Raw genomic sequence first — 23,523 nt, 5'->3', positions numbered from 1 at the left:
TCTTTCCTAACGGCTGCTGCTACGGCCTCTGGTGACTGAACGCTCGTAGCAGTAATTCGCTGCAGCTCCTCAAGGACAATTTCTCGAATGAGGTCTCGAAGAGTGTTCCCATCGGTTGCAGTGAGTGCCGCCGCAGTCGGTGGATCACCGGTGAAGGGTCGGTCGTACTGGCGGCACCGTTCTTGGAGGGCTCGCTCTATAGCTGTAGCGTCCTTGACGAACTCACTGACGGTTTGAGGTGGGTTGCGCACCAAGCCGGCAAACACCTGCTCCTTGACGACATGCATGAGATGTCGTAGCTTCCTTTGCTCAGTCATATCGGGGTCCGCACGGCGAAAAAGTCAAGCTATGTCTTCCGCAAACATAGCTACGCTTTCATTTGGCTTCTGGACACGCACTTCAAGCAGGCGCAGCGCATTCTCTCGTCGATCAGTAGTGACAAAAGTGTCCACCAGCTGGCGGCGGAAGTCATTCCATGTGGACAAGCTGGCCTCGTGGTTTTCATACGAAGTTCTAGCAGTATCCTGAAGTGCAAAACAGACATTGCAAAGATTCTGGTCCGCGCTCCACTGGTTGAACTTGGCCACTCGTTCAAACTGGTCGAGCCAGTCTTCCACATCTTTAAACGCGTTCCCGCAGAAGCACTCCGGTACCTTGGTGTTGTAAAGAGTCATCGACGTAGGGGTGGGAGGTGCCATGGCTTGGAAGTCCCGGCGACATTGACGTTAGAAGAGTCGCCTGGTAGATGGTTGTACTCCGGGGAAAGGCCTAGACGTCGGCGGTTAGCGCGATGGACAGGCGTGTCGATATCCGGGACTCGCTGTGGACTGCCGGAAGGAGTCCTGTGCATACCCAGCACCTCCATCAGTGTCAGGACTCCTTAGAACCCCGAGGAGAGCTGAAGGTAAAACGGTTTACAGGTTAACCAGAAAAAGTCCCTGCGCACTTCAGCTTCTTCTTTTTGCCTCGCGCTCGTAGACGAAGTCCATCTTTGGCGTCTTGCATGCGGCAATATGTAGCTGGAAAAAGAACGGCCTTCTATGTTTTTGTTTTACGTGTAATGACGTGTAGAAAGAAACACAAAATAACATTCTGGGATATTTATTAACAAAAGATAATTATCCTCATTGTTTCACTCTTAGGCACTGGCAACATGTAATTGTACTTTTGTAGAGTAACTCCTAGCCTTATATGGCCGGCCATTGTCAACGTTGCGTTTCTTTGCTTGCAAGGTATATATATATATATATATATATATATATATATATATATATATATATATATATATATATATATATATATATATATATATATATATATATTGCAACGGATAGAAGAAGATATGAATGAAAACTCTGGGATTCGATGCTCTGTGCCTGGTACTCTGTGCGGGCCGCCCTGTGCTTTTGACCTGTGTGCTGTGCGCTGTGCCCGGGCGTTCTCGCGTCGTTCCCGCCTGGACCACGTAACATCTTTGGTGGAGATGCGGATTTTACGCTGCGCACACCACGCAGCTTCGTAGTACTCGTCAGGCCGGGACTACCACCATGGCTCCACCCGGCCGGTCAAGGAGCCCCACTAACCCCACTACCCCTCCTTTCGTCATCATGGCTCCTCCTTGCGACCCCGGCACGTTTTCCGGCACAGATGACTCGGACGTCGACGACTGGATTATCCTCTACGAGCGTGTCAGCAACTACAACAGGTGGGACCCTACGCTAATGCTCGCGAACGTCATCTTTTACCTCAATGGCACGGCGCGCGTATGTTACGAGACCCACGAGGAAGAACTAACAAGTTGGGACACCTTTAAGGAAAAGTTGAAGACGCTATTCGGTAGACCTGATGACCGCCAGCTCGCCGCCAAGAAACAGCTGGCTACTCGAGCACAATCTTCTACCGAGAGCTACGTGGCCTACATTCAGGACATCTTGGCGCTTTGTCACAAGGTCGATGCCTCAATGAGTGAGACCGATAAAGTGGGCCACGTGCTCAAAGGCATTGCCGACGATGCGTTCCACTTGCTTGTTTGCAAAGACTGTACCTCAATTGACTCCATCATGAACGAGTGCCGTCGATTTGAGCAAGTCAAAGGCCGCCGCATTTCGCCGTCGTTTTCTCGCCTTCCCAACACGGCCGCGACATCTTCCTGTGAGTTCAAGGTGAAAAACGTAGCGCAAAGAAACGAGGACACAGAAAGACGTACAACACACGGCGCTTGTTGTCCGTGTGTTGTCCGTCTTTCTGTGTCCTCGTTTCTTTGCGCTACGTTTTTCACCTTGAAGTTATGAACCAACAAGCCCAAGCATATACCCTTCTTCCTGTGAGGATCACCGATCACCATCCCGCACACCCTCGGACGCCCCTGTCGTCACCGATTCAGTCACCCGGATCGTCCGACGTGAACTGGAGGCCCTCGCACCTGTGATATCCCCGCCCTCCGTCCCTGATACAACCCTGCCCGCTGTGTCGCTGATTCAGGCCGTCGTGCGGCAGGAACTCGCTCATCTGAACCTCGCTCCGGCAGTGTGCGCCATCAGAAGCCGGAAACCCCCCAGCCTCCTCCCTGTGCTTTTCGCCGCACCTATTATTCTCTGCCCCGTTCCCGCAATCCCAATGACTGGCGCACGGCGGACGACCGTCCCATTTGCTTCCGGTGCTCTCGCATTGGCCACATCGCCCGTCATTGCCGCAGTACATGGTCTTCAAAGCCCCGCAACGTCTTCCCCTCCATCTACAGTCCCGCCTCATCCCACAACTTCTCGACCCGCGCCCCGTCCGTACCGTCTGCACCAGCCGTACCCCCTCCACGCCGATTCTCCCGCTCTCCGTCCCCGCAGGGCCGCCGCTCTCGTTCCCCCCAGTCGCCTTCTCGCAGCCGCTCCCAATTGGAAAACTAAGTGATGCAGCTCCCGGAGGTGACGCTGCATCAACGGCCCGGACTACAAATCCTCTCTCGACCACTCGACCTAATCTTCTGAACGTCACTATCGACCGTGTTCCTGTGCGCGCCCTGATTGACACCGGTGCTCATGTATCAGTGATGAGTGCTGCCCTCCGCCGTCGCCTCCACAAAGTCCTAACGCCTGCAACGTCCCGTGTGTGTGTCGCGGATGGTGGCACGCCTGCTGTGGACGGTATGTGTACCGCGCGCGTTACTATTGCCGGCCAGAGTATACCAGTTCAGTTCACCGTGCTGACCACCTGTGCCCATGACCTTATCCTCGGCTTAGATTTTTTGACTGACCATTCCGCCCTCATTGACTGCTCGGAGGGTGTTCTACACCTCGCCCTTCCGATGCTGGATTCAGACCCACTTGATGTATCACTGCGACTGTTCAGTACCGCATATGCTCGCCTGTCATCCCGAGCCGCCTCTATTGTTCCATTGACCCCATCTCGCCCAGTTCCCGATGGCGACTATCTCGTTACTCCCAATTTTGACCTCCTCCTGACCCGTAACGTTGCCCTACCTCATACCATTGCCACCATCCAAGCCAACGCCCTCTCTCTGCCTTTCCTCAACTTCGGCCTCACTTCTCAAGTGCTACCGTCCGGCATATGCGTCGCTACGCTATCCCCTCTCGCTCCTTGCTACGTGGCTACGTTGCCCGCTACCCCAGGTCCAGAAACCGCCACTCCGCGCCGGCAGTCTCTTCTGTCGACCGACACCTTCACAACCATGATGGCTACCGACCTCCATCCCGACCAAACTGCCAAGCTTCGTGCCCTTCTCGAATCTTTTTCGGATATTTTTGACGTGGACAACACCGCGCTGCGTCAAACTCTCGCCGTCAGGTACCGCATTGAAACAGGCGATGCCCCTCCCATCCGCCGCCGCCCTTACCGGGTCTCTCACGCCGAGCGTCAAGTAATCAATGCGGAAGTTACTAAAATGCTAGAAAAAAACATTATCGAACCCTCACACAGTCCCTGGGCCTCACCCGTCGTCCTTGTCAGGAAAAAAGATGGCTCATGGCGTTTTTGCATTAATTATCGCCCCCTGAATAAGATCACTAAAAAGGACGTGTACCGCCTGCCGCGTATCGATGACGCGCTTGACTGCCTCCATGGTGCCAAATTCTTCTCGTCCATAGATCTTCGCTCCGGCTAGTGGCAAATTGCTGTAGATGAACAGGACCGTGAGAAAACCGCTTTTGTGACTCCTGATGGCCTTTATCAATTCAAAGTTATGCCTTTCGGATTATGCAACGCACCAGCCACATTTGAACGCATGATGGATGCTCTTTTGCAAGGCTTTAAGTAGTCCATCTGCCTGTGCTATCTCGATGACGGCATTGTCTTTTCGCCCTCGTTTTCCTCTCACCTCACTGACCTTTCTCAGATCCTTTCCCTCTTTCGTCATGCTGGCCTGCAGCTCAACTCGTCTAAGTGCCGTTTCGCGCGCCGTCAACTCGCCATCTTGGGTCATGTCGTCGACGACACGGGGGTGCACCCTGACCCTGATAAGATCCGAGCCGTTAAAGACTTTCCTCAGCCACGTTCCTGTAACGACGTCCGCAGCTTCTTAGGGCTGTGCTTCTACTTTCGTCGATATGTTGAAGGCTTCGCCGATATCGCCCGCCCCCTCACCGACCTCCTGAAAAAGGACGCCACCTTCATCTGGGGACCCGACCAAGCACACGCGTTTTCCACCTTGATATTGAAGCTTACTTCCACGCCAGTTCTGGCCCACTTCGATGTGACAGCTCCCACTGAAGTCCGCACAGACGCCAGTGGCTATGACATCGGCGCTATTCTCTCTCAGAGGCAATCCGAACAGCACCGTGTCATCGCTTACGCCAGCCGCCTCCTCTCCGCCCCGGAGCGCCATTACTCAATTACCGAACGTGAGTGCTTAGCCCTTGTCTGGGCGGTTGGGAAATTTCGCCCATATTTGTACGGCCGCCCTTTTACGGTTGTCACCGACCACCATGCGCTCTGCTGGCTCTCATCACTGAAAGATCCTACTGGCCGCCTAGGTCGCTGGGCTTTACACCTCCAAGACTACGACTATACCGTGGTATATAAGTCCGGTAGGCTACACACTGATGCTGATTGCCTCTCCCGAGATCCCGTTGACTCTTATAATCATTCTGGCAGTGACTCCGCCGCTGACCTCTTCTCGCTCTCTGCTCTTCCTCACCTTGGCGGTGAGCAGCGACGAGATATCGAGCTCCGCTCTATTATTTCCCGCCTCAGATACTCTCCATCTGACCCTGCCCTGCGCCGGTTTGTACTTCATCATGACACACACTACCGCAGAAGCCTGAACCCCGCCGGCCCAGACCAACTGCTCGTTGTCCCGAAGCATCAGCGCAACGACGCCCTCCACGAGCTCCATGACCTCCCCAGTGCTGGACATATGGGTGTCTCGCGTACTTACGCCCGCGTGCGTCGTCGCTTCTTTTGGCCCCGTCTCTACCAGTCCGTCCGCCGCTATGTTCGTGCCTGCGACCAGTGCCAGCGCCGGAAACGTCCCGCCACGCTCTCCGCGGGTTTGCTCCAGCCTGCTGATGTGCCCCCTGAACCATTTAATCGTGTTGGCTTGGATCTTTTGGGCCCGTTTCCGGAGTCCACCTCCGGAAACAAATGGATTGCCGTTGCGACAGATTATGCTACTCGCTATGCCATCACGCGGGCCCTCCCCACCAGTACTGCTACCGACGTGGGCGATTTTCTCCTCTACGACCTCATCCTCCGTCATGGTGCACCCCGCCAACTTCTCACCGACCGCGGCCGTTGCTTTCTCTCTAAAGTTGTCGACGACATTCTCCGTTCCTTCTCAACAAAACATAAGCTGACTACCACCCATCATCCCCAAACCAACGGTCTTACAGAGCGCCTCAACCGCACTCTCCCGGATATGCTCGCAATGTACGTTTCCCCGGACCATCGGGACTGGGACATTGCCCTTCCATACGTTACCTTCGCCTACAATTCTTCTCGTCATGACACTGCCGGTTACTCCCCGTTCTATCTGTTGTACGGTCGTGAACCCCAATTACCTTTGGACATGCTGCTTCCGACATCTCCTTCCCCGCCTTCTGAATATGACCACGACGCTATTGCCCGCGCCGACCACGCCCGCCAGCTGGCTCGCTCCCGCCTACAAGCCTCGCAGGCCTCACAGCAGGACTACTACGACCGCCGCCACCACATGGTAACTTTTTCCCCTGGAGCCCTCGTCTTGCTTTGGTCGCCCACACGCCGTGTCGGGCTTTGCGAAAAACTAATGTCCCGCTATGTTGGCCCATACCGTGTGCTCCGCCAGGTCAGCGCCGTCACCTACGAGATTGCCCCGGCCTTTCCGGAGACCACCTCCGGTGCATCTCAGAGTGACGTTGTCCACGTCTCTCGCCTCAAGCCCTACGTGTCGCAATCCCTTGCCCCGCCCTAATTTCCACCGAGACGGTGTTTTTTGCGACCGGGGGCCATGCAACGGATAGAAGAAGAGATGAATGAAGACTCTCGGAGGCGCGCGTGCTCTGGGATTCGGTGCTCTGTGCCTGGTGCTCTGTGCGGGCCGCCCTGTGCTCTTGACCTGTGTGCTGTGCCCGGACGTTATATATATATATATATATATATATATATATATATATATATATATATATATATATATATATATATATATATATATATATATATATATATATATATATATATATATATATATATATATATATATATATATATATATATATATATATATATATATATAGCTTCGTGTACTTTCTTTTCCTTACATTGTATCTCGGGTGATTGTTAATGAGTTTTGTTTGTACATAATAATGTGGAGTAGTTTTCGTCAAATGTCGTCCAGTGATATTAGAAGCGTAACATTATGCCAATGTCAGCTATAGATACTTTGTAACTGTATTTTTTGTATGTGTGTGTGTTTGTGAGTGCGCCCTTCCAATGTTGTCATGTGATCAGCTGCTGGGCTATACACCCCGGCTGAGGGCGCAGGGTGTCTCTCAAGCTGCAACAACGCAGCTTTTTGCCTTGCGTCCTCTCTCCTTGTTGCTGATGTAACCTTGTGAGAGTTAATAAAATATATCGTATTGTATCGTATCGTAAGTTAGCGCTACGGCCTCGTTAGTGATCTATTGTGCACCTTTTTTAGTAAGATACTTTTGTACGTGGTTCATTTCACGCCATCCTATCACGATGGTGCCCTTTGAAATATCTGAAATGCATTGAATGTCACTGGAAGTATCACGAGAGCCTTCTCTAATCACAAAGCGTGCACATAGTGTCTGTCATGGTAATTCCCGGATGCGCATTCAAATGAAAGCATTTCTTAGAGCGCACTCCGAGACTACAGAATAGAACAATTCTCTGCAGTCTCGCGCTGCAGTCTGAAGCAGCTGTGGCTGTGTAAGTGCGGGAAAAATTATTGTATGGCGCAAACTGATTTGTACAAGTGTTTTTCGCTGAAGGCTCGTTCTTCAGTTCGCCCTTGCGTTGCCTTTGGAGCAAAGCACGTCTTAGGCGCCAATGTTGGTAGCAAAAATGTTTTGGGATGCGTGGCTCAAACACCTTATCGCCTGTGTTTCAGCTCCATGGCGAAAAGGAAAAGAAAATTCTCATCAGAATCTCAAAAGGAGTGGAGGAATCGCGCGCCTTATCGATCATTTTCGAAACTGCGCAACGAAGCAGGACAGAGCAAGGAACACACACACAGTCGCTTGCGTGCCTTCTCCTGTTTTCTTTGTCCTGTATCTTTGGGCAGCTTCGAAGATGAACGTAATGCACTAACTAGCCCGCCAGAAAGCCCGTCTGCCTCACACGAAGTAAGAAAAATGCAGAGCAAAGCATGCCAGCGTTCAAGAGAACATACATATTATCTTACCTGCTCGGGCCGAACAGCTAATAATGAATCAACTCAGCTTACAAAAAATACCAGTTGTGTTTTCGACATCATTTTCTGATCGCATAAATGCAAACCAGTGCATGCGCCGAAAGAATCAGGCATGCTCGCCAAGTAAGGAATGGGAAAACTCTTGACTCACTGAATAATGTTGAAGAAAGCTTCGGCATTGCGGATTGGTAGAGAACAAAATTGAATTTTTCCCATATCAACCCCACCTTAGTCCTTAATGCGTGTTTCAGAAGAGACTACAATGCAGAGAGAGAGAGAAATATTTTGTACACAAGAGGTATCATAAATTAGCAATTACACACAAGGCAGCGTGCGTGCAAACCTTGGCAGAAACAGCCAAGCCTTTATTGAGCACTGTAGGGAATTCCCTATCTAATCCGTCGAGCACGGTATATTAGCGTCACGAAAAAGAAACAAAGAAAGGTAGAGATGGAGAACGCACCCAGAGGAAATTCCTTGCGTAGTTTCATGAGTGAAGACAGAAGTGCCGGATGGTAGTAGTAATAGTAGTAGTTGTGCGTGGTTTTATAGATAACTAAAAAGGAATTAGAGATGTTGCTAGCCGCTGTAACTGCTATCGGTTCCTGATGCACCTGAGCTGCAGCTAGCGGAACTAAAGGGATAGAGAGAGGAGAGCAAGACATGAAGAAAGGGGGGAGCGAGAGTACTAAAGAGTAGGGGGAGGACGGATGTATAAAAGTGTACATAAAAATAGTACCACGCCCGCTGCTTTAGTCCATCTTTAAGGGATAATTCTGACGGCGGGCGTACACTTTCGCCGTGAGTCTAGGTATTTGAGTTCGTCGAAAGAAATCGCTGGAGCGAGGAAAGTTTGTACAATATTCACATACACAGACTGTTTTTCACCGTGTGCCTAGGGAGTCCTGGCTGGCACGCGGCGAGCTTGTGAGTCATTGTAAAACCAGCGGGCCTGCGGGGCCTCGCGCGTTCAGTCTTCGGTGCACGTTCTGAGAAAAAGTGATTGAAAGCGCGTTATAACGCAAAACTCAAACTATTGAAGGCGTTGCCGAATGAAACTTGCTGCTTCAAATGCGTCTGGGTTCAGTTTGAATATGTCTAGAATATAGCACAAAATCAGAACTTTCTTGTAACACGAGGTACTCGTCTACGACTGGCTACACCGGAGCTGCTCAAGAAACTGTGAGATAAGATATACAACGGCTACAATTTTTTCTCTAATCCATTGCGTTTGAGTAGGCTCCCAAACTCACTTGTAGAACAGTAACCGTAAAGATAGCTTTTGTAAGCGCGAAATAGCATGGGAAAGATAGCCGCAATTTAAAAAATTTCGCGTCAGTGCAGCATTCAGAAGCACGAAATAATGTGCGAGAGCACAGCTTTTTCAGATGGACACCACCACCATGTACCCGAACGAACTGTTGAGGTTTCCAACTGACCAAGGGAGCCACTTATGCGCGTCTTCAACTTTCTCATGGTCAGTGCCAATTTACTCAATGTACACCAGCGGCCTATCCTACAGTGGCACATTTCTGCCACGACGTTGTCCACTCCAACGCATCCAGTGGACATTTGTCTGTCACTACCAGCACATAGCTCAATGCGGGGGTACTAGTTTCATAGCAGTATTATTGGTCAAAGAAGACAATGTCCAATGCGCACCGCAAGCGTGTTTTGCTGTTTAACACGAGGCGTGTTCGGCTGCGGCGATAGGCTATTGCTCTCGCTTAGCGACCTGCCAAGCAAATCTATTCGCGCCGCCGCAACGCTGGTTCGACTCCACGCCGTGAACATTTATTTGATTTATTTTTATGTGTTACTTTCATTTAGCATAAACCCACAAACACCGCAAGCATATAAACATCCCAATATTTTGCTCGGGTTTGATCTATCAGAATAGTGGTTCCGCACTAAAATCGTGGAGATTGGTAGATTGGCTGTGCAAAGGAAAAATGATGACGTCAAAGGATTGAAAGATTTCATCCAGATTAGGGTTGAATGCGGCCATGGTAACGAAGTTGGTTTGCTGTCTTTGGTGCAAGAGCCTTGCAGAGTGACGCTTCTCTTTGTGTTATGCAACGAATCAATTGCTATATTAGTGGGAAACCACTCTTCCGATGGGCGAACCCCCGAGCAACATCTTGGGATGTTTGTATACTTGCTGTGTTTGTGGGCTTGTACAAAGTGAAAGTAATAAATAAAAACAAATCAAATAAATAATCATGACCGGGAGGTGAATGCGCGGCGGTGCAAACAGATCAGCTTCGCTGGCCACTGCGCGAGAGCACTAAGCTATAGCCGCAGCCGAACAGGACTCGTGTTAAACTGTAACACACTCTCAACCTGTGCATTATACATCATCTTCATTCTCTAATACTGCTGTGAAACTAATATTCGCGCTTTGAGCTATGTCCCAGTATTGACAAAAAGATGTGCGCAGCACGCGTCTTCGTGGACAACGTTCTGGCAGAAACCTGGCGATAGAGCAATACGCGTTGGCGTTGGTAACATTGCTGCAAAAAAGCACCACTGGAGCACAGGCTGCCGGCGCACATAAGGAGAAATGGCACTCACGATGAAAAGGTTAAAGGCGCGCATAGCTGCCTCCCTGTGTCAGTGAAAACTCAATCTCGATATCAGGTAAGTGGCGGTGGTTTTTACCTGTGACAAATTGTGCTTTCGCACAGTATTTAGTGCTTAGAAATGCTTAACCGCCAGTATTTTTTTATGAATAATGCGAGCGTCCTGCTTTTTAAAAATTAAGCTTAAATATTTCTGTAAAAACCAACATTTCAAAATATATCCGTAATCTCTTAGCATAATTTGTCCAGTTATGTAACGGGCAATTCTCCCATACGGAAGGCGCTGTTTTTTGCGCCGGGCTGCGCCGTATAGGGTGTACCGAGACTTTCGTCCATCAGCACAAGTAAGAAGTTCTTGATTTTGCTAAAAAAATTAGTGCAAAACGCTGTTTCCGTGATCGTCACGTGCCAAGTTTTCTGACCAGAGGAAAATTTTGAAATATTACGCTCGTGCCCCTGTTTTCGCACCGTTTATAACTAGTGCACTCAAATTGTTTAGCGTTTTATATGTGCTTCAGTTAATTAATGGCAAAAGTCGGCATTCGCTAGGTTAGTGCACCTTGAGTACTAGTCGCAGTGCGCGCAGGCTGAGTAGATGGCACCTGCTGCTACCGATGCTAAAGATGAAGAAACCTTGCTGCCGAGAGTGATACAGTGGTAAGAAAACACTTAAGTGCTTTTAAAATTAAATTTGCCCCCTTCTATATTTCATTGAAATCTCGTAGCTGTAAACTTTCGCACTGCTTTTTGGCGCGATCTTTATGGTTCGCTTTCCTTGCTCTAGTTGACTAACTTTTCACGGGTCTTATTCATAATGGTGAATTGCAGTAGTCCTGGCATGGTGAATTGCAGTAGTCCTGGCGGCTTCTAAGTGTGGAAGAGATCATGAATTGTTTTGTTACACATAGGCATTTGTTTTTTAGGCATGTCTCGGGAGCAAATAAAGATGCCGTCTTTTTTCGTGTTTTAAAAAATGGGTTCTCTTAATTCTCTCCATAGCGCTTCAGTGCACTGTTATAATGGGAACAATATTGTAAGCAAAGGTATCAAAGATTCTTTGAAACCGCACGACGAGGCAGATACGTAGAGACGCAGTGGTTATTTGCGAATGATTTTGAAATTCTCACTTCTCATTAGGGGCAAATATGCTGCACTTTCTTATGTTTATCTATAGCTTCAATAATGTTGATACAAAGTAAGCGTCTTTTAACTCAGAACCAGGTTTGTGTAGGGACAAAACAATTCAGGTATTGATTTAAGGACATGTTTTTATTTGCGCCAGTTAAGCCTTGTTTGTTGAGGGCAGGAAAAAAGAAGGTAGTTAATGGATTCCAGTTACCAATGATCGGTTTCGCCTTCTTTCAGAAGGATACACTGACATGACGCAAAACATTCTAAGAACACGCTAATTCGGTTCTAGAACAGCCCCCAACCTGTACTTAGAGATACCGGAGCTGCAATAATACATCCGCCTTCTATTTTTACACTTGCCGAATACATAATTTGCCGGGGCCTGCCTAAGCAGTACCAGAACATATATTCGTATCAGGGTTATACGAAAAGTGAAGGTTACGAGAAGTAATGCGCTGTTGTAGTTATTAGTAAAGATGAAGGCTTCCTTTGTAGTATTCACATTAGCTATATAGTTCACGTTCTGCGACGAAGAACATCGTGTCTAGTGAAGAGAGAGCGTCGTCACAGAACAAAAAACTGCTCAGGTCGCGTGACCGAGAGAAAGAGTAGAGCACGTGACTGTTGAGTACAATATCGATGGAGGCGAAATGCAGAAGAGATACTCAGTGTGCTGTGCGACATCACTACACGCTGGTGCAAAGCAAGTGGTAGACCTCGACAACAACTCTTTCTCTCTCCCTAGCCTTCGTCCCCCATTCGCCAGTTCACTCACGACACTATTCAGCTGAGGACGTTGGCGGTGACAGTTACTCTTCACTTTGTTCCCTCATTACCATTAGCTGTTATCATGATTGTCATGCACATATAAACGCAAGTGCTGAACGTGGAGTATAGAAAAATGAAAAATCAATAGATGTTTACCTCAGTAAACTTCACCTCGCACTACGGCTACTTGTCCAGACACAGTGCGGGCCAGACACTCTCGCTGTGAGCGGAGGACAGCGAAGTGACACTAGCAAAGCTAGAAAAAGGATGCAGCACATTTGATTCTACCATGTTTATGCGTATATCCTGACTGTTCTTGTAATACGAACCGTTCTTTGTTTTTACGTCGTATAGTTTTGCCTTGCTAGTTGTGATTTAAATGTGCTGATTTCGGCTTTACCTCGCGCTTTTACGTTTTAGTCTACTTTCACTACAGTCTCACTAACGCTTTTTCTCTAAAGCTTGATAATGTTGCAATATTTACTTCTGTTACATTACAAGCTGGGTCACACTGCTCCGCCGCATCTGCTGTGCCGTGTGGTCAATAATTTACTTTTCTTCCCTCTTGCTACCTAATGAGCTTGATTAATTCATTTGCATTTGCTTCTTCTTCGGCTCTCTTTGTATACGTGACTCCCTCATTTATTGCAATATATTGATTGCTTTGTTACCTTTTGTGTTGCAGAACATGTATTAGCGCTAGATTTCAGCCATTATATGCAGTTGGTAATCAGCGCACGTCCTTACTGTTTCCTGCTTCTGTTCTCGCGGATATTTTTTTTACGCTTCAGGTTCTCTCCCTCACAACGAACCACCTGGAGCAATCTACTCCTCCTCTGGTACCTAATGCTTGTTTCAAATACTTTGTGCCTTTACTTAGTTCAGAGCAAGTGTAAGATCACTATCGTTAAGGTGAAGGAAGAAGCGTCTGACCCGCAAAGGTTGTTATGGAGGGTTGAGGAACTTTATCCGGTGCTAATGGCCCTTTTTTCGCGCGTTTCTTTGGTACAGCTTCTCTCGAAAACACATATTTTTACAAGATTCTTCTTTCATTGTGATTTCTTGTGCTAAAAATTGGATCGAAGATGATGACAATTGATAAGAAAAAGAGAAATATACGACTAAATCGTGGTTAGTATTGTTTACGTTTCAAGTCAGTATTATCGAATTAATGTGGGAGTTGAGCGATTGTAACACAGAGGTAAAAGCGCACAACGCAAAGTTAACCACTCAAGCTGATGGTCAGGCACTGTAAACGCTTGAAAGTAGTGTAATGGGACCGACAGGCGCAGCGCAGCGAAGAAGTGGACGAGTTCAAGCGGGACAACGAAGAAGCAGACGAAGTGCAGCTGGGTTTTTCGAACGACGCCTGCGAGTGTGCCCGTCGTGTCGCCGGTCAACCAAGACCAACCGACCTGTGCTTCAAACAAACGCCTTGACATTTGGTGGAGGTGCCTCGGTTCCCGTCCCGGTCCTCATCCTGGAACTTCGAAGTGGTACGCTCCTCGTCTCCGCCATCATGCCGGAAGGTCCGAGTGAACCATCGCAGCCCATCCCTGCCACCGTACTCTGTCACGGGGTGCAGCGCCAGCGTGACCCTTCTCCATTCAGTGGCACCGATGACCAAGACGTCGACGATTGGCTGGCCTCCTATGAGCGTATCAGCACTTACAATCGGTGAGACGATTCCGTGAAACTTAGCAACGTCCTCTTCTACCTAACGGACGTTGCCAACCTATGGTTTCGCAACCATGAGGCCGATCTTCCCACCTGGTCGTCCTTTAAAACGAGCTTAGCCGACGTTTTCGGCCGCCCTGCCGTCCGGAATCTTCGCGCCGAGCAACGTCTTCGTGCTCGATCTCAGCTCCCTTCCGAGACGTTCACAAGCTACATCGAGGACATCGTTGACCTGTGCAAGCGTGTCAACCCCTCCATGTCAGAAGGGGATAAAGTCAACCACATACTTAAAGGCATAGCCGATGACGCTTTCCAGATGCTGCTGGCGAAGAACCCCACCTCCGTCGCTACCGTCATCCAGCTGTGCCAAAGCTTCGACGAACTCCGCAAGCAACGCGCATCTACGCGGCAGTCCGGCGCGCCTGCGGGGGGTCTTGCTGGGTTGGCCCTTGCTGGCTCGTCTGCTGAGCAGTCCCTGTTCATGCAGCAGGTTAAAGACTTCATCCGCGAAGAGATCGCTCGCCAGCTTTCTCTGCTGCATCACATTCCCGACCCCGTCTGCCCTCCACACGACCTGGCGCCATCTCTCACGCCCACTATCCGTCGTGCTATTCAGGAGCAGGTCGCTGCAGTTCTGCCATCCAGTCCCCCACCTCCTCCTGTGGCAGCGCCGCTCACCTATGCTGAAGCAGTCACCGGTACACGGCGCTCGCCCACCTCTGCCGCCTACCCTAGCAGCCCGGCCTTTTATGCTCCACCGCCGTCTATACCCCCGCCGCAGGTCCCGGTTCGTCGACCCCGCCGAAACCCTACGAACCCCTGGCGTACCAAGGACAATCGACCGATATGCTATTCCTGCGGTCTTCCGGGCCATGTCGCAGGCTTTTGCCGTCAGCGATCTCCTCGTTCTGGCGATTTAATGCGCAATTTCCGCTACGATTCCGGGCCGCCCTTGCCTAATGTCTCTTCTGCCTCATCTACACATCGCTCCCAGTACCCTACTCGCCGCTCGCCTTCCCCTCGTCGACGTTCCATTTCTCCGATGCTCCGCCGCCCGGACCCTCTCCCAGAGGAAAACTGACTGCCGCAGTTCAGGAGGCAAGAACTCGTGTTTTGCCAACTTTTTAAGTCCTCCGTGTTCTCCTGCTAACGTGACTGAGGTGTCTGTTGAAGGCGTCCCCGTTCTCGCGCTCGTCGACACGGGTGCTGCAGTGTCAGTAATTAGTGATGCTCTTCGCCGCAAACTTCGTAAGGTGACAACGCCGCTGTCTGACTTTTCACTACGTACGGCCACCTCTCAGCGCATCCACCCCATCGCAGCCTGCACGGTCCGCGTTTCTATCAACGACGTCGCCTATACCATCGAGTTTGTTGTGCTGACCGCCTGCCCTCATGATGTCATCCTCGGCTGCGATTTCCTCTCGACCCACCGTGCAGTGATTGACTGTGCCCGTGCGGAACTTGAGCTTTCTCCCCTGTGTGATGTTTCGTTGTGTGACCTACCTGTGCGCTCCGCTAAGCTTCTTGTGGCTGCCGACACCGACATACCTCCCTCCTCTTCAGCCCTCGTTCCGCTCCGCCCCGACTCTTTCCTCAGCGGCCCTGTTCTTTTCACACCTACCGCAGCAGCCACTCGCCATCAGCGCCTCCTCATTCCATTCGCCGTTGTCTCGATTTCCGATGGCCACTGCGCCATCTATGTCACCAACCCATTTTCTTGCCCGTCGTTTGTTCTTCGCGGCGAATGCCTCGGCTGTATTGAAGAACTGGACCCTGCTCTTGCTTCCGAATTCTCCGATACCCGTATCTGCTCCCCAGTTACTGCCTTAGCCTGTTGTGCGACAGCGCCCGATCCGATTTCCATCGACGTCTTTCGTCGTAACATCGCTCCCGACCTTCCGTCCGCTTACCGTGACCAAATGTTGGAACTTCTCTGCCGCTTCCGCAACTCTTTCGACCTTTCCCAGCCCTCCTTGGGGCGCGCATTGGCCGTCTCTCACACAATTGACACTGGCACCCACGCTCCCTTGCGTAAGTGACCGTACCGAGTCTCGCCGAGCGAGCGCCGCGTCATCCGTGACAATGTTGACGACATGCTTCGGCGCGGCAAAATACAGCCTTCTCACAGCCCTTGGGCCTCTCCTGTTGTCTTGGTGACGAAAAAAGATGGCTCCATCAGGTTCTGTGTGGACTACCGCCGTCTCAACAAGATCACACGCAAGGATGTTTATCCTCTACCCCTAATCGACGACGCACTGGATTGCTTGCAGGGAGCGGAGTATTTTTCATCCCTCGACTTACGCTCCGGCTACTCGCAGGTCCCGATGGCAGCGAACGACAGGCCGAAAACCGCTTTCGTCACCCCAGACGGCTTGTATGAGTTCAATGTGATGCCATTCGGCCTCTGCAATGCTCCAGCCACATTCGAAAGGATGATGGACACTATTCTCAATGGCCTCAAATGGGAAACTTGTCTGTGTTACCTAGATGACATTGTCGTTTTTTCCAAAGATTTTCCTTCCCATCTGCACCGCCTTCAGCGCGTACTCACTAGCCTTACTGACGCCGGCCTCCAACTAAACTTGAAAAAATGTTACTTCGGTGCAACGCAGCTCACAATATTAGGCCATGTCATCTCCAAAGACGGCGTTCTTCCTGACCCTGCCAAACTTCGCGCCGTCGCTGACTTCCCCAAACCAACCACCTTAAAAGAACTTCGCAGTTTTATAGGCTTATGCTCATATTTTCGCCGCTTCATCCGAAATTTCGCCAGTATCATCGCCCCTTTAACGCAGCTTCTTGCCGGCAGCCCGAACCTTTCGTCTTGGTCCCCCGCTTGCGATACCGCGTTCAGCACTTTACGCCGCCTGCTGGTCTCTCCCCCCATCCTTCGCCATTTTGATCCCGCCTGTCCGACAGAAGTTCACACTGACGCGAGCGGTGTGGGCTTGGGCGCAGTTCTTGCCCAGCGAAAGCCTGGGTATCCGGAATACGTCGTCGCTTACGCCAGCCGCGCCCTCACCAAGGCGGAATCAAACTATTCTGTTACAGAAAAAGAATGTCTCGCCATCATTTGGGCAATTGCCAAGTTCCGCCCTTACATTTACGGCCGGCCCTTCTATGTCGTCACAGACCACCACGCCCTATGCTGGCTATCCTCCCTCAAAGATCCTTCTGGCCGACTCGCCGCTGGGCTTTACGTCTCCAGGAGTTTGATATACACGTCATTTATCGCTCCGGCCGCAAGCACTCGGACGCCGACGCCCTTTCTCGTTCACCACTCCCATGCGAGTCAACCTCTGCCCTCGTCTGTGCCTACGAATTCTCTTCGTTCAACATCCCTGATATGCTCTCCGAACAACTGAAGGATCCTTGGATCACCTCGCTGCTAAACTTCCTGAACACTCCCTCGCCGCATCATTCGACCCGGACCCTTCGCCGCCAAGCCCACCACTTCGCCGTTCGTGATGGCCTCTTATACCGCCGTAATTACCTCCCCGACGGCCGGAAGTGGCTGTTGGTCATCCCTCGACACCTCCGTGCTACAATCTGTGCCTCTTTTCACGCCGCTCCACAATGCGGCCACTTTGGTGTACTGAAAACATATGCTCGCCTTCGTCAGCGATTCTACTGGCGAGGTATGTACCGCTACATACGTCAACACATTCGGTCATGCACCGCCTGCCAACGTCGCAAGAAACCACCCCACTCCGCCGCCGCTCCTTTGCAGCCGTTACCTTGCCCTGGCCGTCCCTTTGACCGCGTCGGCATTGATCTTTATGGCCCGCTTCCAACTACTTCGGCTAATAATCGGTGGATCATCGTTGCCGTTGACCATCTCACCCGTTACGTCGAAACGTCGGCTCTCATATCTGCTACCGCAAACGATGTCGCTCACTTCATTCTACGCAGTCTTGTTCTTCGTCACGGCGCCCCGAAAGAACTAAGTGACCGCGGCCGTGTTTTTCTCTCCGACGCCGTCGAGGCCCTGCTCAAGCAATGCCAAATCGTTCATCGCTACACCAGCGCCTATCACCCCCAGACCAACGGCATGACTGAGCGGTTCAACCGCACTCTGAGTGACATGCTCTCCATGTACGTTGACACCGCCCACTCCAACTGGGATCAAGTGCTCCCGTTCGTCACGTACGCGTATAACACAGCTACTCAGACAACAACGGGGTTTTCTCCTTTCTTCCTCTTATATGGCCGGGAGCCTACATCCACCATGGACACCATCCTTCCTTATCACCCTGACCCTTCCGAGACCACCTTACTCTCCGAAGCTCACCTGTATGCCGAAGAATGCCGGCAACTTGCCCGCTCTTTCACCACACAGCAACAATGGGATCAGAAGCACCGTCGGGATTCCCCGGACCCTCCAGCGTCATACCCATCTGGCGCCCTCGTTTGGCTCTGGGTGCCTTCCTCCACTCCCGGCCTCGCCACGAAACTACTGTCTCGCTTTCACGGACCTTACCGGGTTGTCCACCAAACTTCTCCGGTGACTTATATCGTTGAGCCGCTCGTTCCCTCTTCGGACCACCGTCGCCGGGTGCGCGAAGCTGTGCACGTTGAGCGCCTCAAGCCTTATTATGACCCGCCCATCCTCTCCTCTCCGTAAGTCGCCAGGATGGCTCCTTTTTCGGAGGGAGAGTAATTGTAATGGGACCGACAGGCGCAGCACAGCGAAGAAGCGGACGAGTTCAAGCGGGACAACGAAGAAGCAGACGAAGTGCAGCTGGGTTTTTCGAACGACGCCTGTGAGTGTGCCCGTCGTGTCGCCGGTCAACCAAGACCAACCAACCTGTGCTTCAAATAAACGCCTTGACAGTAGAGATAAAAATGAAGGGGGGTAATGAGCTCTTGGAGAGGTAAGCAGAAATGTTAGCAATAGCCTTAGATGATATCCGAAACTCATGTTGCCAGTATTTAAAAGTGCCACAAGTTTTTAAAAAAATTTGAAACAAAATGAAGGGCCCCATTTTGGCAGCTTTATAGGGGCTCGAAGAAAAATGATGTAGATAGCGGAAATGAGCGTGTCAAAAAATTACAAAATTGCAGATGAAAGGAAAGTTAAAAATACATCGCAGATGGAGAACAACGAATCCGCAAGCTCAAAGAAAGCTCTCGAGCAGCGAGGGTGTAATTACCACCTCACTGTACAGATTTGCTGCAGCGGAATATTTGATGTTTTCATGCGAGCCGTATTTAATATGAACTGCATGAAAACAACATAAATATTCGGCTACGGGTACCCTTGTGATGCTGCTATGAGGTATGCAATCTAGCTCAAATGAGCACCATCTAAACTTCTTCAAGTAGCTGCAGAGTGCAGCAAGGAATAAAGAATCAGCCAAAGATAAGTAGCTTCGATGAAGTAAGATTCCCGCGGTTGTTTCTTGCTAATCAGCATGGACTATATACTTGAAGGGAATTGTAACAATACAGCATAGTGGGCGAGTTGGTATTCCACCTTGGAAAAACAGGCAGGACAGCGCAACTAAAATGAAGGGTCAGAGAAAGGAAAGACTCGCACAAGCGCTGAGTCGGTCTCGTTCTCCTTGTCGAAAACAGATGCTGCCCTTCTTGCGCCCCGCTGCGATTTTGTAGCAAGGTGCCGAGGTTCACGCGTGTCATGAAGAAAGTGTAAGGAAATGAAAAGCCACATTCTGAGGTGCGCAGCCTGCACCAGTCAGAAACCGTTATTGTTTCCCGGACAGGTTTTGTTTGTTAAACTGGAAAACTTCTATATAAATAAGCATCCATTCGGCCGCAAGAGAAAAACAAATTTCAGCTCATAACTCATGCAGGTCATTATGCTTCAATTACAGTGAGGTGGTAATTATACCCTTGCTGCTCGAGAGCTTTCGTTTAGCTTGCGAATTCGTTGTGGATGATTAAATGTCCCTTATTACCTCACACAGTAAAACCGAACTTAACTGCTTGGTGGTATGGCCCAAGTTATAGTATGACCACTTAATCATATGACTATGACCATAGCGTACCTGAGCTTGACCTCCGACCTTTACATTTGATATGAAACAATGGGCACCACTTTGACGAATGACCTTCAATACCTCACATAGTCAAACTGAAATGCGTTGTGGTATGGTCAAAGCTACGGTGGTATGATGACGGGATCATATGGTTATAACTATTGGGTACCAGACCTTGACATTTGACCTTCACCCTGATCTTGGAATTCTTAAATGCGCGTTTTGCCGAAAGGATCAAGCGATTCTTGATTTCGTTTGTGTCGTGTGTTGAGCAGCACGAGAGGCGCGTTGTGAAAGCTTTTGTTATTGTACTTGCTACCTGTTGTGTTTTGCGCCTTTCTTTCTCTGAATGGTTTGCTTTTTCATGACGCACGTCATAACTGACTGAATATGTCATATTTTTCTATTTCGACCGCATTTTAATTCCCGATTCAAGTGTCCACTTATGCGGTAAATACATGTGGTTTTCGAGTACAGGGTTAGGTAGCACTCTGGTCTGACTTTCTATTTCTTTGTGTTGTCCTATATAGCATAAAAGCATAAACATATACGCAGACGCATTTCGTTTTTGTGAATTAAGAGCGTAAAAATGTATAATAACAGCAACAAAATGGGCACACATCAATGTGGACGAAACAATTCTCGTACGGGTGCGGTATTATTACAAGGAGAAAAACTCTCAGAAAGCAGTCTATGAATTAAGATGAGACACGGGCATTGCCCTACTGGTAACTAGATTATTTCGTTGTGGTTTTTAAAAATGTTTTTTGCATGTCTGCTGAGTTATTATTTCCGATATTTCTTTATTATAATCCTTTATTTTTCTATGTACACAGTGCGCATGGCATAAAAAAGGTCTTACACCCATGTGTTTTGCTATCACTGCTCCTGTAGGTCGCATGATAAACCTCAGTAAACATTTGAGCGGTGTCAGCTATGACGCCAATTAAAGAAAATGCCGTTTAAGCAAAGGCTAGCGCAGAAAATAATGTACTTTAATTACTTTGCAGCCATTAGGTATTCAAATACCAGGCGAGGCAGAAGATATTCATCTGAGCACCTTATCACATTGCAGTAATCTGACAACTGGAACCCCTTCCTTTCTGCGAAGTCTACAAACGATATTCGAATATGCAGGAAACAACCAGTTTAGTCACAAAACGAGATGAACCTCAGTTGAAAGCAGTGCTGAATTCTCTCCTTTTGTTCACAGAAATTGTAGACCGCGAAAGCATTATATTTCTGAGATGTTACACAAAAAGCGTAAGAGCGTCATTTCTATATATTTTATGAAAATAGAAAATTCATTATATTCTATAAAATTCCCGCTTGATAGTGACACATCGCTTGTTATATTTATTTCAACGATACTGTGTAACAAATTCATAACTTTGTAAGAAAAGTGCAATGAAAGCTCAGAAATTAAGCAAGATTAAAAAAAAAAGTCCTTGGCTCTTTTCAGCTGACTTAGTGTTTGTCCGGCAGCAGAAGCATTTATAGTAAAAAAAAATTGAAGTTAAAGATTTCATCCCACTTTATTCAAAATTATGACGCCTGCACCGAGGACTGGTTGCCGCCGTCATGAACTCATTGGCCGAGTAGCCAGAATTACCGAAGTTATGATTCCGCCTATATTTCTATGCGCTCAGTTGATAAAAGCGCAAAGGTGACACTCGGACAAAGAAAAATAAGTTGCGAGGACAGCGCCTGTCCTTGTATTTCTTTTTGTTCGTGCCTGCGCGCCTTTTCCAGCTATTGATTTTAACCAACTTGCCCAACTTTTCACTCTTCTAACGCTAAACTAAACGTGCGGGTGTCACATACGCAAGCCTGCATATGCTACTCAAAAACTCCCAATTTGTTTGCGGTATATAGTTGCGACATGGAAGTAAGAAGAGATTATGTTTGTAAAAACCAAGTGAGATCCTAGTATACGGACAGTTATATTTTTCTGCCATATATACTAAACAAAATACACCATTTCTCTTTCTATGGCTGCCGTGACTATTAAGCAGTCGGAACGAGCGCAAACAAAACTTTAAAAGTAAGGTTTTGCTGCGCATTGGAAGGTTAGACTATTCAAATCAATGTGTCCATAAGTCGCTTACTTAATTCCGCAAGTGCCTGACAATTAAAAGCGATGTCCACGAACGCTGAACTGGTTTTCAGCTGAAATGTGTGTTAGAGGAAAAGTGTTGGGAAGAATGTGCGTCAGGAAGTCCTTTTGCAAAGTGATTGTTTAGGAACAACTGATGCAGCAAGGGCTGCCACAAAGTGGTCAAGCTTAAGACCGAATTGATCTGCAATTTGCGAAATATTTTAAACGAGAAATAAAATGTAATACATATGATTACACTTCTTCATACTGTGTTTAGGACGTAATGAATAAAAAATAGAATTTAATTATTAGGATGTAACAACGAATGACAGTAAGAACAAACTGCTCTGTAGCGAACCATGACGGCCGCGCCTGATGCCGCATGGGCAGATCACTGACGCAGAGCCGATGAAGACGAGGCGCCGATGAAAGACGAAGCGACCCCGCGCTGCACGAGATCGCTTGGTGTTTGGACTGGGCGTCGGCGCTGCCCGCCGTCCTGCCCGCCGTCCTGCTCGCTGTTTTGTGTCGCCCGCCGTGAACTCTTTCCCCTTACCTATTTGCGCACAAACGCCCTTTCACTTAATTTAGTACGCTTCCAGTCATCACCATGCCCAAAGATTCCAGCCCCGTCCTGCCGCACTTCCGCCGACCGTCGTCTGCGCTGGAGCTTTGCGCCAGCGCGATCCTGCTGTATTCAGTGGTACCGGGGACCATGACGTCGAGGATTGGATAGCTTCATAGGAGCGGGCAAGCACCCATAACAAATAGGACGATGCCCTAAAACTGAACAACGTCATCTTCTATGTTACGGCCATTGCGAATCTGTGATATCGCAACCACGACGCTGAAATCACATCGTGGTCCGCCTTCAAGCAGAATTTCGCCGACGTCTTCGGCCGGCCTGCGGTGCGCAAGTTGCGCGCCGACCAACGCCTACGTGCTCGGGCTCAGCTGCATGGTGAAAATTTCACCAGCTACATTGAGGTTGTGGTGTACCTGTGTAGGCGTGTGGATTCTTCGATGCCGGAGCGCGCCAAGATCGATCACATCGTGCACGGCATCGACGACGACGCGTTCCGGATGCTTCTGGCCAAATCCAGCAACCGTCGTCGACGCCCTTGCCCAATGCCAAAGCTCTGACGAACTACGCAAGCGCCGTCTTCTCACTCGCTCTCCACTCTCGCACCCGGAGCCTCTGGGGGTTTTGACGTCTGAATACGACCAGTCGCCACTGTTACACCAGATAAAGCAGTTTGTTCGTGAAGTTGCTCTCTCTCGTCTACCCGAGTCCTGACGCTGCCTCTCCTCTTGTGCCTTCGCTTCAGCGCATCATCCGAGAACAAGTCGCAGAGGCTCTTCCTACCATGCTTGAACTTCCTTCCGTCCCTCCTTTGTCGTACT

General features: G+C 49.4%; 1 protein-coding gene across 1 annotated transcript; it reads left to right on the top strand.

Moving 5' to 3' along the window:
* Positions 1-1,607: 1,607 nt before the first annotated feature.
* LOC144097970 (uncharacterized) lies at positions 1,608-23,262 on the top strand. The gene is made up of 2 exons (XM_077630559.1): positions 1,608-2,162; positions 22,999-23,262. Exons 1-2 carry the CDS (start codon positions 1,608-1,610, stop codon positions 23,260-23,262), a joined length of 819 nt encoding a protein of 272 aa, XP_077486685.1.
* Positions 23,263-23,523: the final 261 nt, after the last annotated feature.

Source organism: Amblyomma americanum, chromosome 7, assembly GCF_052857255.1.
Source record: "Amblyomma americanum isolate KBUSLIRL-KWMA chromosome 7, ASM5285725v1, whole genome shotgun sequence".
In the NCBI taxonomy this organism is placed as follows: domain Eukaryota; kingdom Metazoa; phylum Arthropoda; class Arachnida; order Ixodida; family Ixodidae; genus Amblyomma; species Amblyomma americanum.
Note: the sequence above shows the minus strand (reverse complement) of the source record. Positions and strands in the feature narration are given on the sequence as shown.